This window comes from Phaethon aethereus (assembly GCF_964289735.1).
Source record: "Phaethon aethereus genome assembly, chromosome: 3".
Lineage (NCBI taxonomy): Eukaryota > Metazoa > Chordata > Aves > Phaethontiformes > Phaethontidae > Phaethon > Phaethon aethereus.
This window is the reverse complement of record NC_138576.1, coordinates 82,390,913-82,404,784: the sequence shown is the minus strand read 5'-3', so window position 1 is coordinate 82,404,784 and position 13,872 is coordinate 82,390,913. Positions and strand designations below refer to the sequence as shown.

Genomic DNA, 13,872 nt, shown 5'->3' with positions numbered 1-13,872 from the left:
GGACAGAGAAACCACCCTCAAACAGATCTGCCTCTGTTCGCTTTAAGCCCTGTGAAGGTCTGTATTTGCAAATTTCAACAGTCAGTCTGTAAATACTGGAACAATATTGTTTGTGCTGTTTTTTGTGTTTCTTTAGTTGCAACACGCCATTCAGGAGCATCCAGTTGTACTCCTGCCCAGTCACCGAAGCTACGTAGACTTTTTGATGCTGTCTTATTTGCTATACACATATGACTTGGCTTTGCCTGTCATTGCTGCAGGAATAGGCAAGTATGTTCTTTTAACAGTGTTTTCAGGATTCAGAGAATCAGTAGTAAGGGGCCTGGTAGTTGCTACTATAAGTAGTTGTGTTTAACTCCTGTTCCAAATACATCTTGTTAAAATCTCTTTGGGTGAGATGCTTATAGCACCTGAAAACTTCTCATCAGTGCTGAGTCCAATCAAAGGTGAATTTTTTCGTAGCAAGTTCACCCAGAAGTACCCCATCTGTAGACCCAAGGCTGGGGCAAAGATCGGTGTTGGGAGTGAGACTTCTATATTGCTATTTTGGCCTGGGAACAGGCAAAAACTTGCCCGAGAGCTACTGTGTATGCAGAACCTTTTGTGATACTTTATGCAGTTTTAAATGCAGTGATAGTAGCCAGATACGAAGTGCCAGCCACCTCGTGCTTGTTGCTGATGCAACTGATTCCCTTGAAGCATTGGCAGAACTCGGTTTTTGAAGTGCTGAGAGCAGAGCTGGCTGGGAAATGACATTTCACATCAGGCGTCACAATTTTGGACATATTTAGTTATAAAGCAGATGAAGCCAATATATTTGCAGGAAACAATTCTTGAAGACTTTAAATATCTTACGAGTTAATGTGCCTTTTTGAAAATCCAGACTCCAGCAGCACTTAACTGAGAAACCAGATCTTGGAAGTCTTGGGGATCAACCAGGTCTTCTAAGCAGGCAGACAACAACCTCAGGTCTGGTGCGGCGCTGTAATGTGCACAGGCAAGCTAGCAAAGATCTGGGAACCTACTACTTTACTGTAGTCTACTTTTCCAATCAAGAGGTTAGGAAGACCAGGAGAAAATTAGCAGAAGCTGGGAGAATGTGCTTGCTAGGGAAGATGAGATTCTGCTGGTCTTTGAGTTAGTGGTATCATGCTTCTGGGTGATGTAGGTTAGATTCTGGTGAATTCAGAAGTTGTCTCATAGCTGCCTTGATCAAGGGGTTGCAGCTGCTTACCTGTTGTGTGTTGTTCAGAATCTTGTCAGATGCTGTCATAGCTATCAGTGTAATCCTTTGCTGACTTTTGGATTAGAGCCTTTCTCGGTTTTGGGCCTCAAAGCAGTATCTTAAGATACTATTAGTTTAGCTTAGAGGGATTTTTTTTAGTGACTAACCTATTTTTTTTTTAAGTGTTTTGGGGTCAAAGTTCTTCAGAATTAGGGGCTTGCAGCTTGATTATACTGCTGCGTGTGTATTATTTTAAATTCCTCTGGAGAAAACAGTTCTCTACGGTTGTAGTTACTGCTATATATGTACTACATACTATGTAGTATTTAGTGCATATTGTGTTAGAGGTTCACAAGATGCGGTTTACAAACTCACTCACAAAGTGGTGCTTGTGCTGAGTGGAGAGTCGCTGCCCTGATATGGGTGGTAAGTGCCTCTGCTTCGTTAGTTATCGCATGGCTTCAAGTAGCATATGGATAGATCTATGGGGATTAGCAAAGGGAGGGTAAACAGTTGCCCGTAACACCAGAGTACATGCTCATACAGTACATTAGCAGGAATCTAGCTGGTGCTGGAATGGTGTTTCTGTCTCGGGTCTTGGGAGCAAGTCAGATTAGAGGCGCAGAGCTGGTGAGGTGGTGTGGGCTTGAGGTACGTGAAAGGATGTGTTTGAGTCCCAGTTTGTGGGGTGGCAGTGTGTGGTGGGCAGAGGTGTTGGGCATGCAGCCAGCATCCTGGTTGGGAGGTTGAGTATGTGGCAGGAGGGTGGAAGTAAGGGAAGGGATAGAGTCTGTGTTGTCATGAGAGAGGGAGGGTAGTAGGAGAGTAAGGGAAACAGATGAACCTCTGCACATGGGAAGCTCTGACAGCTGCTGTTGCTGCCCAGGATCCAGTAGCCGGTTTAGTTTTATCTATTCTTTTCTTTTTTTATCTCTCTCTCTCTCTCTCACATATATGTGTGTGACACATTATATGACATCTTCAAGGCAGTCATTGTCAGCATTACAGCTGGAAATGTGAATTTGTTTTACTGAGTGAATATCTGTTCTCAAGTGTTTCTTGGATTGAGGTGGCAAGGAGGTTGAAGCGGCACACGGCCAGCTGCTGTGTAGACTCCGTTTAAATGCTTCCTTAAGAACTTTGTCAATGTTAAGTGTTTCCTGGTTTTGACAAGTTAAGCATTGACTGTCTTGCTTAAAACTAGAAAACTATGAAACATTTTAGCTGGTATAGCGTACACCTCCCAAAGTGATGAGTCAGGACTGTAAATGGTATAATATAGTGCAGTTGGTCAGTTAATTTCTGTGTCTTCTAGGATACGGTCAGTGGTAACTGATCTTTCTGAAGAGGAGTGAGACAATGTACTTCAAAAACTTAGTCTTTATTATGATTGAAATCTGGCCATCTAAATTATGAAAATTGCTCTAAGTGAATGCTGCTTACAAAAATAAAATTGAAAGCATGTTATAATATGCCATTCATGTCTACATAAGCCTTGCTAGACAATCTGAAAGCAAATAAAAGTATTTGCAACAACAGAATCCTTGAAAGAGATCTTCTTTATTCTGGTAATTGAATCAGTGTGTTAGAGAAGGTGGTTGATTCTGCTGGCTGATATTAATCAATAAGTTTTGTGTGTGTGGTTTTGTTTTTTGTTTGATTGTTTTTTAGATTTCCTAGGAATGAAAATAGTTGGTGAGCTGCTACGAAGGGCAGGTGCCTTTTTTATGCGACGGTCCTTCGGTGGGAATAGACTCTACTGGGCAGTGTTTGCTGAATACGTAAAAACGATGTTAAGGGTAAATAAATTACTGAAGTCTCAAAATGTATGCTTAAGAAATACTCTGTTCGAATGTTTCATGTGAAATATGCACGATGTTATGTGATTGAAAGTCTTCACTGTGATCTAATTAAATGTGTTTTACTTCAGAATTGCCGTAGGTGAACAACATGCGTGCAGTCTGCTGTTATAGTTCAGCAATAGGTGGTAAACAAATTGCTGCTCATCAGTTGCTTTGGATCAAGTGCTCATATCTCATGAAAGACAATATTTTTGTTAATTTAACTATATGGTGTGGCGAATACAATGGATGAATATAGGCTTAGAGATGACTGAAGCTAGACATGCATGGCTTCCATTAAAAAAAACCCTAACTTACATTTTAAGTACTTAAAACTGTTTGTGGGCAGTAAGAAGAAATGTTTTTAATTTTCTGACCAGATTTTTGTTTTGTTTTCTTTTTTGAAGAGTGGCTATGCCCCAATTGAATTTTTTCTTGAAGGGACTAGAAGCCGCACCGCCAAGACTCTGACTCCAAAGTTTGGTAGGTTTGTTGAAAACTTGGATCCTTTTATGACTCTTAGTGTTTTCCTTAGTGGCTATGTGCTTTGTAAGTTCTTCAGACAGGAAGGTATGTTAAAGTGGTGGGAAATTGGTGAGGCCTGTCAGAGTAGTGGAAAACACTATGGCTGGAGTTCCAAGGCCATACAAAGAACGGCAGTACATGTCTCTTGCACTCTACTGCTTTCACGTCCTTTGCCCCATTGTGTACTTAATTGCATAACTCTTCACCCTTTTCTGTCTAGAAAATAGGCGTCCCCTGAGCAGCAGAGAAATACTGAAAGCTAACTGTGAAAGTAATGGGGAATCTTTAGAAGGAAGATGCTGTGGGAGCACAGAGTAGTGCTGCTGAAAAGAGCACAAATAGCTGTCCAAATGCATTGCATACATTCACTTTCTGTTTTAAAGCTGGGGCATGTCTTGTGCTTCTGCTTGCTTGAAGAGAGAACGAGCACCATGCACACGTATTAGCAGTTTCTAAAATTTGAAGATACTTTTTTCAAAGTTAAATTGCAGTTGCTTTTCCCTCCTCGAAAAAGACAAGTCATTCACTTTTTTCTTTTTTTTTTTTTTTTTTTCCCCCCCCAATTTGCAGGTCTTCTCGGCATTGTGATGGAACCATTTTTTAAAAGTGAAGTCTTCGACACGTACCTTGTTCCCATCAGCATCAGCTATGAGAGGATATTGGAAGAATCTCTCTATGCATATGAACTCCTAGGTGTTCCAAAGCCCAAGGAATCTACATCTGTATGTAAATTGCTTAGGAAGAGAACACAGCTGGATGTATACAGACCCTGTAGCACCAAAATTTGAGTTTTGCTTTTCCTGTTTTCATAGGGGTTGTTAAAAGCCAGAAGAATCCTCAGTGACAGTTTTGGTACCATACATATATACGTTGGCCAGCCAGTATCACTTAGAACCTTGGCATCTGGGAGAATCAATCGGTGCCCATACAATTTGGTTCCCAGGTACCACATCCTTCCATGGTGTATGCACAGGAAAAGCATTTGTTTAGTCCTCACCTATGTAAAATGATTAAGATATTCTGCTGTACTTTGTTTTTGACTTCTCTCACCTCCCCACTCCATCTGACTGTTTAGACCGCTGAACCTGTTTTGTCTAAGCAGAGGCTTATCATCTGTGTGACTGGTTGTTTCTGAAACAGGTTATTACTTGCATAGCTCTGTACTGTGTCGAGAAGATGCCATTTTAAAATTTAATGATGATGCATGAGCCAGGCAGGGCTCTGTTTTCTGAGAATTCGGTGGTTTTGCCACTTAAAAATTCCACCTTTCTATCCCTTCTGGCTTTATTACTGCAAACTGTTATGTGATCATGTGCCAGGGAGCTGTAGCTATGACTGGATTGGGTGGCTTTTGCAGATTGTTACATAAAGCATAATGCTTTTGAATTTTTTTTTTTTTTAAGATAGCAAGTATACAGCGTCAGTACGGAGATTTGTGTTTCAAATACTGTCATGAAGCTACTGATGTTTTGCCCTGTACTTCTGTTCTACATAGCACATAGATAAGCACCTAACATCTGGAGGGTGATTCTAAAGTAGTTACGGATCTGGGAGCAATATGGAAGAAATAAGGGAGGGTATGATTTATATTCCAGTTTTTGGAGCTCTTTACCTTGAACTGCATTGTTCCTTTCAGGCATCTTCCCCAAAAGCCATCTGAGGATATCCAAGAATTTGTCAGTGATGTAGCTTATAAAATGGAGCTCCTGCAAATAGAAAACATGGTTTTGAGCCCATGGGTGCTAGTTGCTGCTGTCCTGCTCCAGAATTTGCCAGCCATGGATTTTGAACTTCTAATAGAAAAGACCCTGTGGCTTAAAGGCTTAACACAGACTTTTGGAGGATTCATTGAATGGCCTGGTATGCAGAGAAAGTGTTATTTTTATTGCTTTTGTTGCTTATGAAGGATAAATTATACTTCTGTGGAAGCAATGTATGGTGACAACTTTACGGAATGTTTTCCTCAGAGTTGTAAATGGATTTTAGGGTATGCTAAAACTGATGCTAAAACCTGACAGGTTTTGACTTAGCCTGTAGAAGATAATACTTTGAAAAACAGTTAGGCGGAAGCAGACTAGATCTTTTACTCTTATATCCTGAAGTGTGGAATGAGGGGAAAATTACAAGGTGCTTATATTAAGATTACTGAGATTTGCCTAGTGTTTATCTTTCTGAACCCTATGTAAGTCACAGGCAATTACCTGATCTGCAGCAGTTAACTTGGTGTATGTAATGCTATGTTTATTGCTTGGTATCGACTACAGTGTAAGTGTCACTGTGGCAAAGAACTAGTGGAAACAAATAGGTGAGAGAAAATCAAAACTGTGAGTTGTCTGTTTATTTTTAGCCCCAGAAACAGTGATGACTTCTGGGAGGAAGGCCTCTTTGGTGGTTTTATTTATACACACACACACTTTTTTATATATATGCAATGTGTATGTCTATTTTGGCTGCTGAAAGGTTGATTCTTCATCCAAACTTTCTGAACGGTTGTTTTAAACATCTCTCTGTGAGCCAAGCTGACACAAGTAAATTAATTTTAGAGCCTCGGATCCTCAGTGGTAAAGCTAGCAAAGAAAAATAACGTGTGATGCAGGTACATTTACCTTTTCACTGTAGGTAGACTTAAATCATGGATCTTTGCTTCTGTAGTCATGTGTGTAATCAAGGATCCCTCTTGCTACTGCAATAAAGAAATAGGGGCAGGCTACAGTTATAACAGAACTCCGTCATTCCTGGAAGAAAACCACTTCTTTCAGGGATCTGCACTGCAGTGAATGCAGACAAGGTCTGTTCCTGCCAAACTGGTAAAAGGAAGAATTTCATGGCAATATTTAAATGTCATTTAGAATCTTACTGCACAGTAAACTGAAAAACATACCATGTTTGTGTTTGCTTACTTAGATTGTTTATTTTCTTAGTAACAATGAATAAGTTTTTGCTTTAGTGAAGTTGTGATGTAGCCAGGGAGTATCAAATAGGCGTGGTAATGAAATAGAGGAATGACAACAACTGAGCAGATTTTGTTGGAGTGTGCTGGCCCTGCTCTAGGCATTGGTTGCACAGAAACAGGGTTTGTTGTTTTGTTTTGGATTGTGAATTGTTTGAAAGAATAAATACATTTTTAAGGCTAATTTGGCAACGTCACCAAGTGAGCAACTACATGTACCCTGTCCATTCTTCTATCTCCAAACAGCTAGTTGTTTCTGCCTTTGTCATGGTGATTGGTTGTTACAGGCAGAACATGTGCTTGCCCGTTAGAAATTTTATATTGAAAACAGGAACTGCAAAATTACTTGCTCAGACTTCTGCTTGTTACTGCATTGAGAAACTTGGGAGCTTTTAGCAAAACTGGAACAAAGAGGGCTGAAGGAGCAAAGGAGATGCAAGGAGATTCTACGTGAAATCTGTGTTAAAGGGAAAGAATATGAATTTTTTTTTTCTGTAAGAGGCTATATTGATTTGATATAGTTGTGGTGCTGTGGACATGTAAAGTGTATTCTAGCGTTCAGTAAGAAATTTTTATTGCTTCTTTCTTTGCTTGCCAGAAAGGTCACATTTGATGCAGGGAATGTTTTGGTAGTGTTTAAAGTGCAAGGCGAGTGTATTTTCAAGCCTTGAAATGCTGCTTTTTATCTGAATAAAGTTGGCAGTGTGTCACACTGACAAAAAAGCTTGACCAAAGCCCACATCTTCATGAAAGTCATGCCTGCTTTCGAGGAGCTTTGTTGTTTAAAAAAAAACCACCACCAAAACCACACACTTCCTTGCTTTAGGCATTTTAAAAGGATTGTCTTACGAAACAAGAAGAGATTTGGGCTTAAGTAGAGTCTGGCTTCTCTTTGAGCAGGTATGTTAAGTAATGACACTTACGTTAGGATTTCTTTAAACATAATTTGGGATGAGGCCTTCCTTGTATGTCAGAGTTGAAGATAAACATTATAAAGATTTGTGCGTCTGATTCAAAACTTGTAGTGTCAGAAATGCCTAAGCAAAAGTATGGTCTCTATTTCCTTACTGATGAATGTATCCATCAAACAGATCTATCCTCTTTTATTTGGAGGCTCAGAAAGAATACTTGTTCCAGAGACAAAGGAAATATTTGTCATTGTTAGCAAGTGGAAGAATTTAAAGTGCTTTAATTACAGAAATGTCTGAAATTTGTTCTCTCCATCTCATGCTTTGCCTAGGCTGCCAATTCCTGTTTATGGATTATTTTAGAACATCCCTCTAAATGAATGTTTGGTGTGATAATTGGTCTTCAGTGATAAAACGTAATGAAATACTGTTGCATTTTAGGCTGTTTCAATAGAATTATGTTCCGTTTTGCATTTCCTGAGTGTTGCATTTTCCTGCTAGATAACCTGTGTGCCAAAAAAGCAGTCATGTCTGGCCTCGCTCTGCATTCCAACATTGCTTGCCTTGTCGATGGCCACGTGGTCCTAAATGACAAAGGAGTGGAAGATGCAGCTGTAGGGGAAATTGTCTTTAAGCATGCTCTGGCCATCCTGATGTGTGCCACCTACAGAAATCAGCTGCTGAACGTGTTTGTGCGTCCGTCTCTGGTGGCAGTCGCCTTGCAGATGACACACAGCTTCAGAAAAGGTACGTTTGGGTAGCTCTGGATTTGCTCCTTGTGCCCTCAGCTGCGAGAGGAGCATGAGGTTCCTGCAACTGCTAGAGAGCTACCCGAGAATGTTATTCTCTGGATAAGGTCCCATGGCATAAGGCAAACATGTTGGGAGGGGACAGGGGTATTTTGCTTGCCTTTTTTTTTGTTTACCCTTTGATAGTTTTCAAAGTAGGTATATTCTGCTGAGGGGACAGGGTTAAGATGAGCTGATCCCACTTCCTAAGCGTCTGTCTTTTTGGTGTTTAGCAGACCAGCTTTTTAGGTTAGAAATTACACACAGCTCACACTTGCATACAGTGCAGCCAGTTCTCAGTCTTTCTTCTCTTCCCACCACTGTTTCTGAAGTATTTCAGTGTTTTCCAATACTTGGCTGTAAGTACTGTCTAAAATACAGAGCAAATGGCTTTTCACATCCATAGTTTAAATTATGTTTTTAAACAACAGTACTTTACAATATTTCTTTCAGAGGAAGTCTATAGCTGCTTCAGCTTCTTGAGAGATGTTTTTTCTGATGAGTTCATCTTCTTTCCTGGCATTTCAATGAAGGTAAAAACATCCTTTATACAAAAATACTGATAGTAATGCAGCCAACTAAAATAGCATCGGATTTCAGGGCTCTGCTGAAGAAGTGCTTTGTGATAAACACCTACAGTGATATCAGCTTGGTCTATAGGTGGGAGGGAGAACTTAAAAGGGGGTCATTTGTTTAGTCGCAAAACATTGTCTGAATCCACAAGGTTGTATATGCCATCTTTTTTTTTCCCCTCCTCCCTTTTAGTAAAAAACTAAAAATCCTGAAATTGCCCCAATTCTGAACTAATAATCAGAAGTTTGGCTTTTTTGCATAAATATGTAAAGCAGCCTTTTAAATGAAGTGTAAATACTTCTCTGTTCTGCAGTTATAAAAGACCTTAGGCTGTGAAGAAAAAAGTGTTAATGTAGATTTAATTGAATTCTATCACAGAATGGGTATGTTCTGTCAACGTAGAAAAAAACCAGGAATTCTCATTGAGGGTACACCAGGATGATTTTTCCTAAAAGCTCTTGCAAACTGTGTAGCAGAGGGGCACTGCTCCTTTTTCAGAAAGTTAAACTATAGATATTATACCAATTAATGATCAACCACTGTATGCCCTTGTTATCTTTGACAAATAGACTGTGCAATTCTAAATTTAAGTATGTATTGTCCTCTGGTTGATTATACTCCTTCTAGTGCAGCTGTGATCAGTTGTTTTGTGTAGCTCTGTGTGTGTGGCCTGTGATGGCAGGGCTACCAGAGGACTGAGCCAACACCCAGTGCCTCGTCTGTTAAAGTACACCTCGGTACCCACCTCTCCTTGACTGCACAGCATGGCGGTATCTACTCTGTAGTGTTTATACAATGGCAGTTGTTCCTCTTATACCTTGAACTCTGAAGGTTTTGATATTCCTGTGCATTAGTAAACTTTTTTTTTTATATTTTGATGGTTCACAATTGAGCCCTTTTAGCTTTTTATTACTGGCATTTCTCTCATGTAGATTCAGATAGTACATTGCGAGCACTGTGAGGGAAGTGCATATAATAAAGCCTGATTTAAATTTCTGCAGCCAAGATCCTACAGAGTTGAGGCTGATGCAGCCTGTGAAGGTTTTTGGAGTGAGAACTTTCCTAATGGCAGAACAGTGTCCCTTGTAGAGTCTTATGGAAACTTTAGTTGCATCCTATTTGCTTGAAAAGAGTTTTCCTCTCGTTTCACCCCCCACCCCATACAACCATTACTCAGACAAAGCCAGCATTGTTCCTGCATGCTGCCTTATTACAGGGCTCAGTATGTCTGCGTGCTCCCCCAGCACAGCTGGACGCAGGCAAGCTGCAAAAACTGCGGGCAGCACTTTGCTCTCTGCAGGACTTGCTGTGTCAGTTCGTACACACCCTGCTGGGTCGGAGCTGGCTCTAGTCCACCCAGCTTGAAATCCAGGTAAGCACAAGTTTATTAGTGAAAAAAATGGTTCAACGTCATGCCCAATATAAACTGGGAAGTCCACATGTAGTTCTTACTTGGATTTAAAACTGCTTACACGTGCTAAGGCGAAATGTCTGATGGTGGTATTTGTGATCTTGCCTGCATTAAAAAAAAAGGTAAGTATAATTTTCATAAGAATATTCAAGACTTGTGACTATGTTTAAATCTTATAGATTTTTACATGGGAGAGAATTGGGCCTTTTTTTAAACAGGGATCGGCACTGTTATGTTTAGTTCTCATTGTTAGCAGTTGTTGCCTCTTGCAGCTTTTAAGTACTTTTAAGCAGGCAGGGAACAAGAAGGTGACTGGCTATGACTGACGTTACTGGAGTCACATGGAAGAGTTGTTTTAATGTTAAGGGATCTCTTAGCAACCCACCCCTCTAGTTGTCCATGTGTCTGTTCTGTCTGTGTCCCATCCCCTCGCGTCCTCTGTCTGTGTGTGTGCCCCTCCCGCTTTACGCCGATAGCAGGAAGTAAAATGGTTTTGTCCTTGACGTGTCCATAATCTGTGACTTTTGGCCCTTGTGTTGCCTCTCTTTTAGAGAACAGGTCAGTGAACTATGTTATCATTTATTGCAAACAGGGGACAGGAGATACAGGCTTTAAAAATTATTAAATAAATAACACCGACAGAAAAAAAAAATCTAAAACAGACAACCCGACCGCATTCTGACAAAATCCTGAGGGTGCTCAGGCTGGCTGCCGCTTTCTCCGCTCCTAGGCCTGTTGCGCATCAAGGTACTGCTGTGTTTAAAAACACGTTCCCACTGCCCTTTTATAAGGGCATTTCTGGTATACAGGAAAATTTTGGTTTGAGTCTCCTGAGAACTGAGTTCAGAAATGGAAGTGGTGCCCTGTTGTGTGATTTTTTGTTGTTAATTTTGTGGGGAAAGGTAGCTGTGCTTACTGTAGACAATTGAATTTCAGTTAGGCTTCTCTCTCCCAGGATTTTGAGGAAGGATGTTTTCTACTCACAAAATGTGATGCTATTCAAACAAGTCAACAGGAAATCTACCCTACCGACAAAGGAAGTGTTATAGTATCTTTCTTGTCAGCCATGTTCAGACCTTTTGTGGAAGGTTATCAGGTATGCTGTTCTTCAGAAAATTATCTTTTTTTTTTTTTTTCCTCCTGTGTTTTATAGGGAAACTAGGAGAGCTGTGATACTTCTGCAGAATAAATACTGACTGTTTTCATGGTTGGGGAGTGCAAGAGAATTGAGAAATAGTAGTAATAAATATCTTAAACACCACCCTCTCACCAGGATCCTGATTTTTAGCTTTTGGCTCAGACTTTTTCCAGTTGATTAAAGCAGTAACTACCTTGTAATGTGATGGCCCATTGTGGCTTTATAAGCTTCATGGGAACTGTGCTGCTACCAGGTTCATTGCTCTTCTTTAGGAGGAGCTCTTGCTTAATTTATTTTATGTGGGCTGTCCTGCCAAGGTGCAGAAATGAGTTTGGCTCTTACATCTGATAGCTTTTGGGAGTCATTAATTGCATCTATATCTCTTTAGATTCTTTTGGTTTTCCAAGGTTTTAATAAGACTAAACACTTACATTACATAAGCAATGTATACAAAAACAGGAGACTAAAATTTCAGGTATGTCAGCATGAGATTGGTGGGACTTGTAGACATTTGAACCTACCAGAATCTGTTAATGATCTGGTGTATGACTTGGGCTGAACTGTACTGATTTTCCCAGTTTTTCCCATCTGTAAAAAAGGTATTGCTTTCAAAAAATTATACTGCTTTTGATTGTGAGACCAGGAATGTTAAATTAATGTCTAAGGTAACTATTATAGTAATACTGAATCTTATTATAGGATTAGGATTCTCATGCCTGTTAAACAGTAATAAAAATTTCAGATGCTCTGTGTAATGATACCTTTTGAGTTCCTCTCCTGCACTTTTCAAAGTGTAACAGTATTGCTTACTTATGAGAACATGTCTGTTTGTAATTCATAACAAGCTGACAATCAAAAGGAAAGAAGTGCTAATTTTTTTTTTTTTAAATGTTAGTTAATTTTCAGATACGTCTCAAAGGAAACAAAAGAAGCCTTTACCGAGAAGCAGTTTATACCTGGAGTCCGTAACTTTGTTTTTCAACTTCTTGAGAAGGGTGTGTACAGCCATTACGCGTTATGATTTTGCAAATGTAGCCTGTTAATGGACAGATATAAAACTTTTAATAGTTTTTCTCCTTTCTCTCTAGGGAATACGCAGTGTTATGAAGCACTGTCCTCTGACATGCAGAAAAATGCCTTAGCAGCTCTTGTACAACTAGGCGCAGTGAAGAAGAAGAAAATGTAAGTAACATTGGCTTTTTGGAGCATAGAAGTCAATGTGTGGTTTTATTGGCAATTCTTAATGACTGAGCTATTAGTATGAAGCGGAACAGCAGAACCGCAACTGCCTGAGTGCCACTCAGCTGAAGGTTGATTTGATTTACCTGAGTCATGGTAAAGACCCAGGTAGTTCCTTTCTGCACACATTGTAGAAGCAGAATTGCACCCCCTCCGAGTGAAAACACTCCTGTGGGACCCAGCAATGAAATTCATTAACCCACTAATAGGCTGCTTCTGCATCCCTTTCCCATTTGGTTTTCAAAGTTTCTCGCAAGGCTTTGATAAGCAAATAGAACAGTCCTGTTTTATTTTTAACAAGTCCCCACATTGTCCTGAGTGTTACGCAGAACGTAGTTGGCAGCTGATGACCCAAGTTTTTCCTTGTGTCTCCTCAGGAAATGAATTGGTTAAGGTTTATAGTGCTCTTGGAAAGTGCACAAAGTGCTGTTGTTGCGTCCCCTGCCGTGTCGCTGTGCTAAATAGATGTCTATAGCTAAATTCCCCTTTCAAGTAAAAGGAATAAATCGAGTGCAACAGAATTTGACGTCAGCTGAAGATTTGGTTCAGTTTCAGAGAGATAGTCTTGAAAATTACACAACTGAAAACAAACATTCTCTTCCTGCAGTTGTCCCTAATAAAAATCAAGGGAAGAGAGACAGACAGGGACTGTGGACAATAGGAAAGATAAAGAAACTATAACTGCCCCTGAGTACAATCTGCTTCAAAGACTTGCCATGTCCTTAAAATTAGTATGTATGCTGGTAGGATGAAAAATATGATGTGATTATGAAAATGTTTAATTCAGATTATTTGTATAGAAATGATTGGAGTAAGAAATAGTCATTGAAGAAACGGGGTTTTCTTTTAACTATAGGTCCAATGGATTCACTTACAGTGTAAATCAAGAGGCTGTTAATAAAATCCTGGACATGTTTGGTAAGTGTTCTCTGATTAATTTGAAGAGAGCTTTTCAAGTTACAGATTACTTTGGACAATGCACATACACAAAGATGTAGTGTGTTTTTCCCTAGTAGTTCCTTAGATTTATCTGAATAAAAATCCTAATAATATCTTTTTACAATACTTTTTTCTGGTGTCATTGACTGCAGCTTTGAATCTCCTTTCTTTATTTGAAGTACTGTGCAACCCAATGACTAAGGGAAATAGAGCAAAACATAGTTTACTGGAGTGGTATTTACAGCATTTTGATGAGAAGTGTTTACTTTTCCTTTTTTCCCCTGTCATTAGATGCTAGGATACCTGTACAGAAACCAGTGGCTGCACGACTCTAA

The 13,872-nt window shown here is 39.8% G+C and overlaps 1 protein-coding gene across 1 annotated transcript in view; it reads left to right on the top strand.

Moving 5' to 3' along the window:
* The window catches only part of GNPAT (glyceronephosphate O-acyltransferase), a gene marked incomplete at both ends in the record, with an annotated part of 21,020 nt that extends 7,148 nt beyond the window's left edge, over nucleotides 1–13,872 (top strand). Inside the window, 13 exons of the mRNA XM_081997785.1 lie at nucleotides 137–266; nucleotides 2,897–3,024; nucleotides 3,474–3,549; nucleotides 4,162–4,313; nucleotides 4,404–4,534; nucleotides 5,228–5,451; nucleotides 7,951–8,196; nucleotides 8,691–8,770; nucleotides 11,177–11,317; nucleotides 12,255–12,354; nucleotides 12,448–12,541; nucleotides 13,455–13,516; nucleotides 13,829–13,872. Of these exons, the coding sequence (XP_081853911.1) occupies nucleotides 137–266; nucleotides 2,897–3,024; nucleotides 3,474–3,549; nucleotides 4,162–4,313; nucleotides 4,404–4,534; nucleotides 5,228–5,451; nucleotides 7,951–8,196; nucleotides 8,691–8,770; nucleotides 11,177–11,317; nucleotides 12,255–12,354; nucleotides 12,448–12,541; nucleotides 13,455–13,516; nucleotides 13,829–13,872 (1,608 nt within the window). The remainder of the gene's footprint in view (nucleotides 1–136; nucleotides 267–2,896; nucleotides 3,025–3,473; nucleotides 3,550–4,161; nucleotides 4,314–4,403; nucleotides 4,535–5,227; nucleotides 5,452–7,950; nucleotides 8,197–8,690; nucleotides 8,771–11,176; nucleotides 11,318–12,254; nucleotides 12,355–12,447; nucleotides 12,542–13,454; nucleotides 13,517–13,828) is intronic.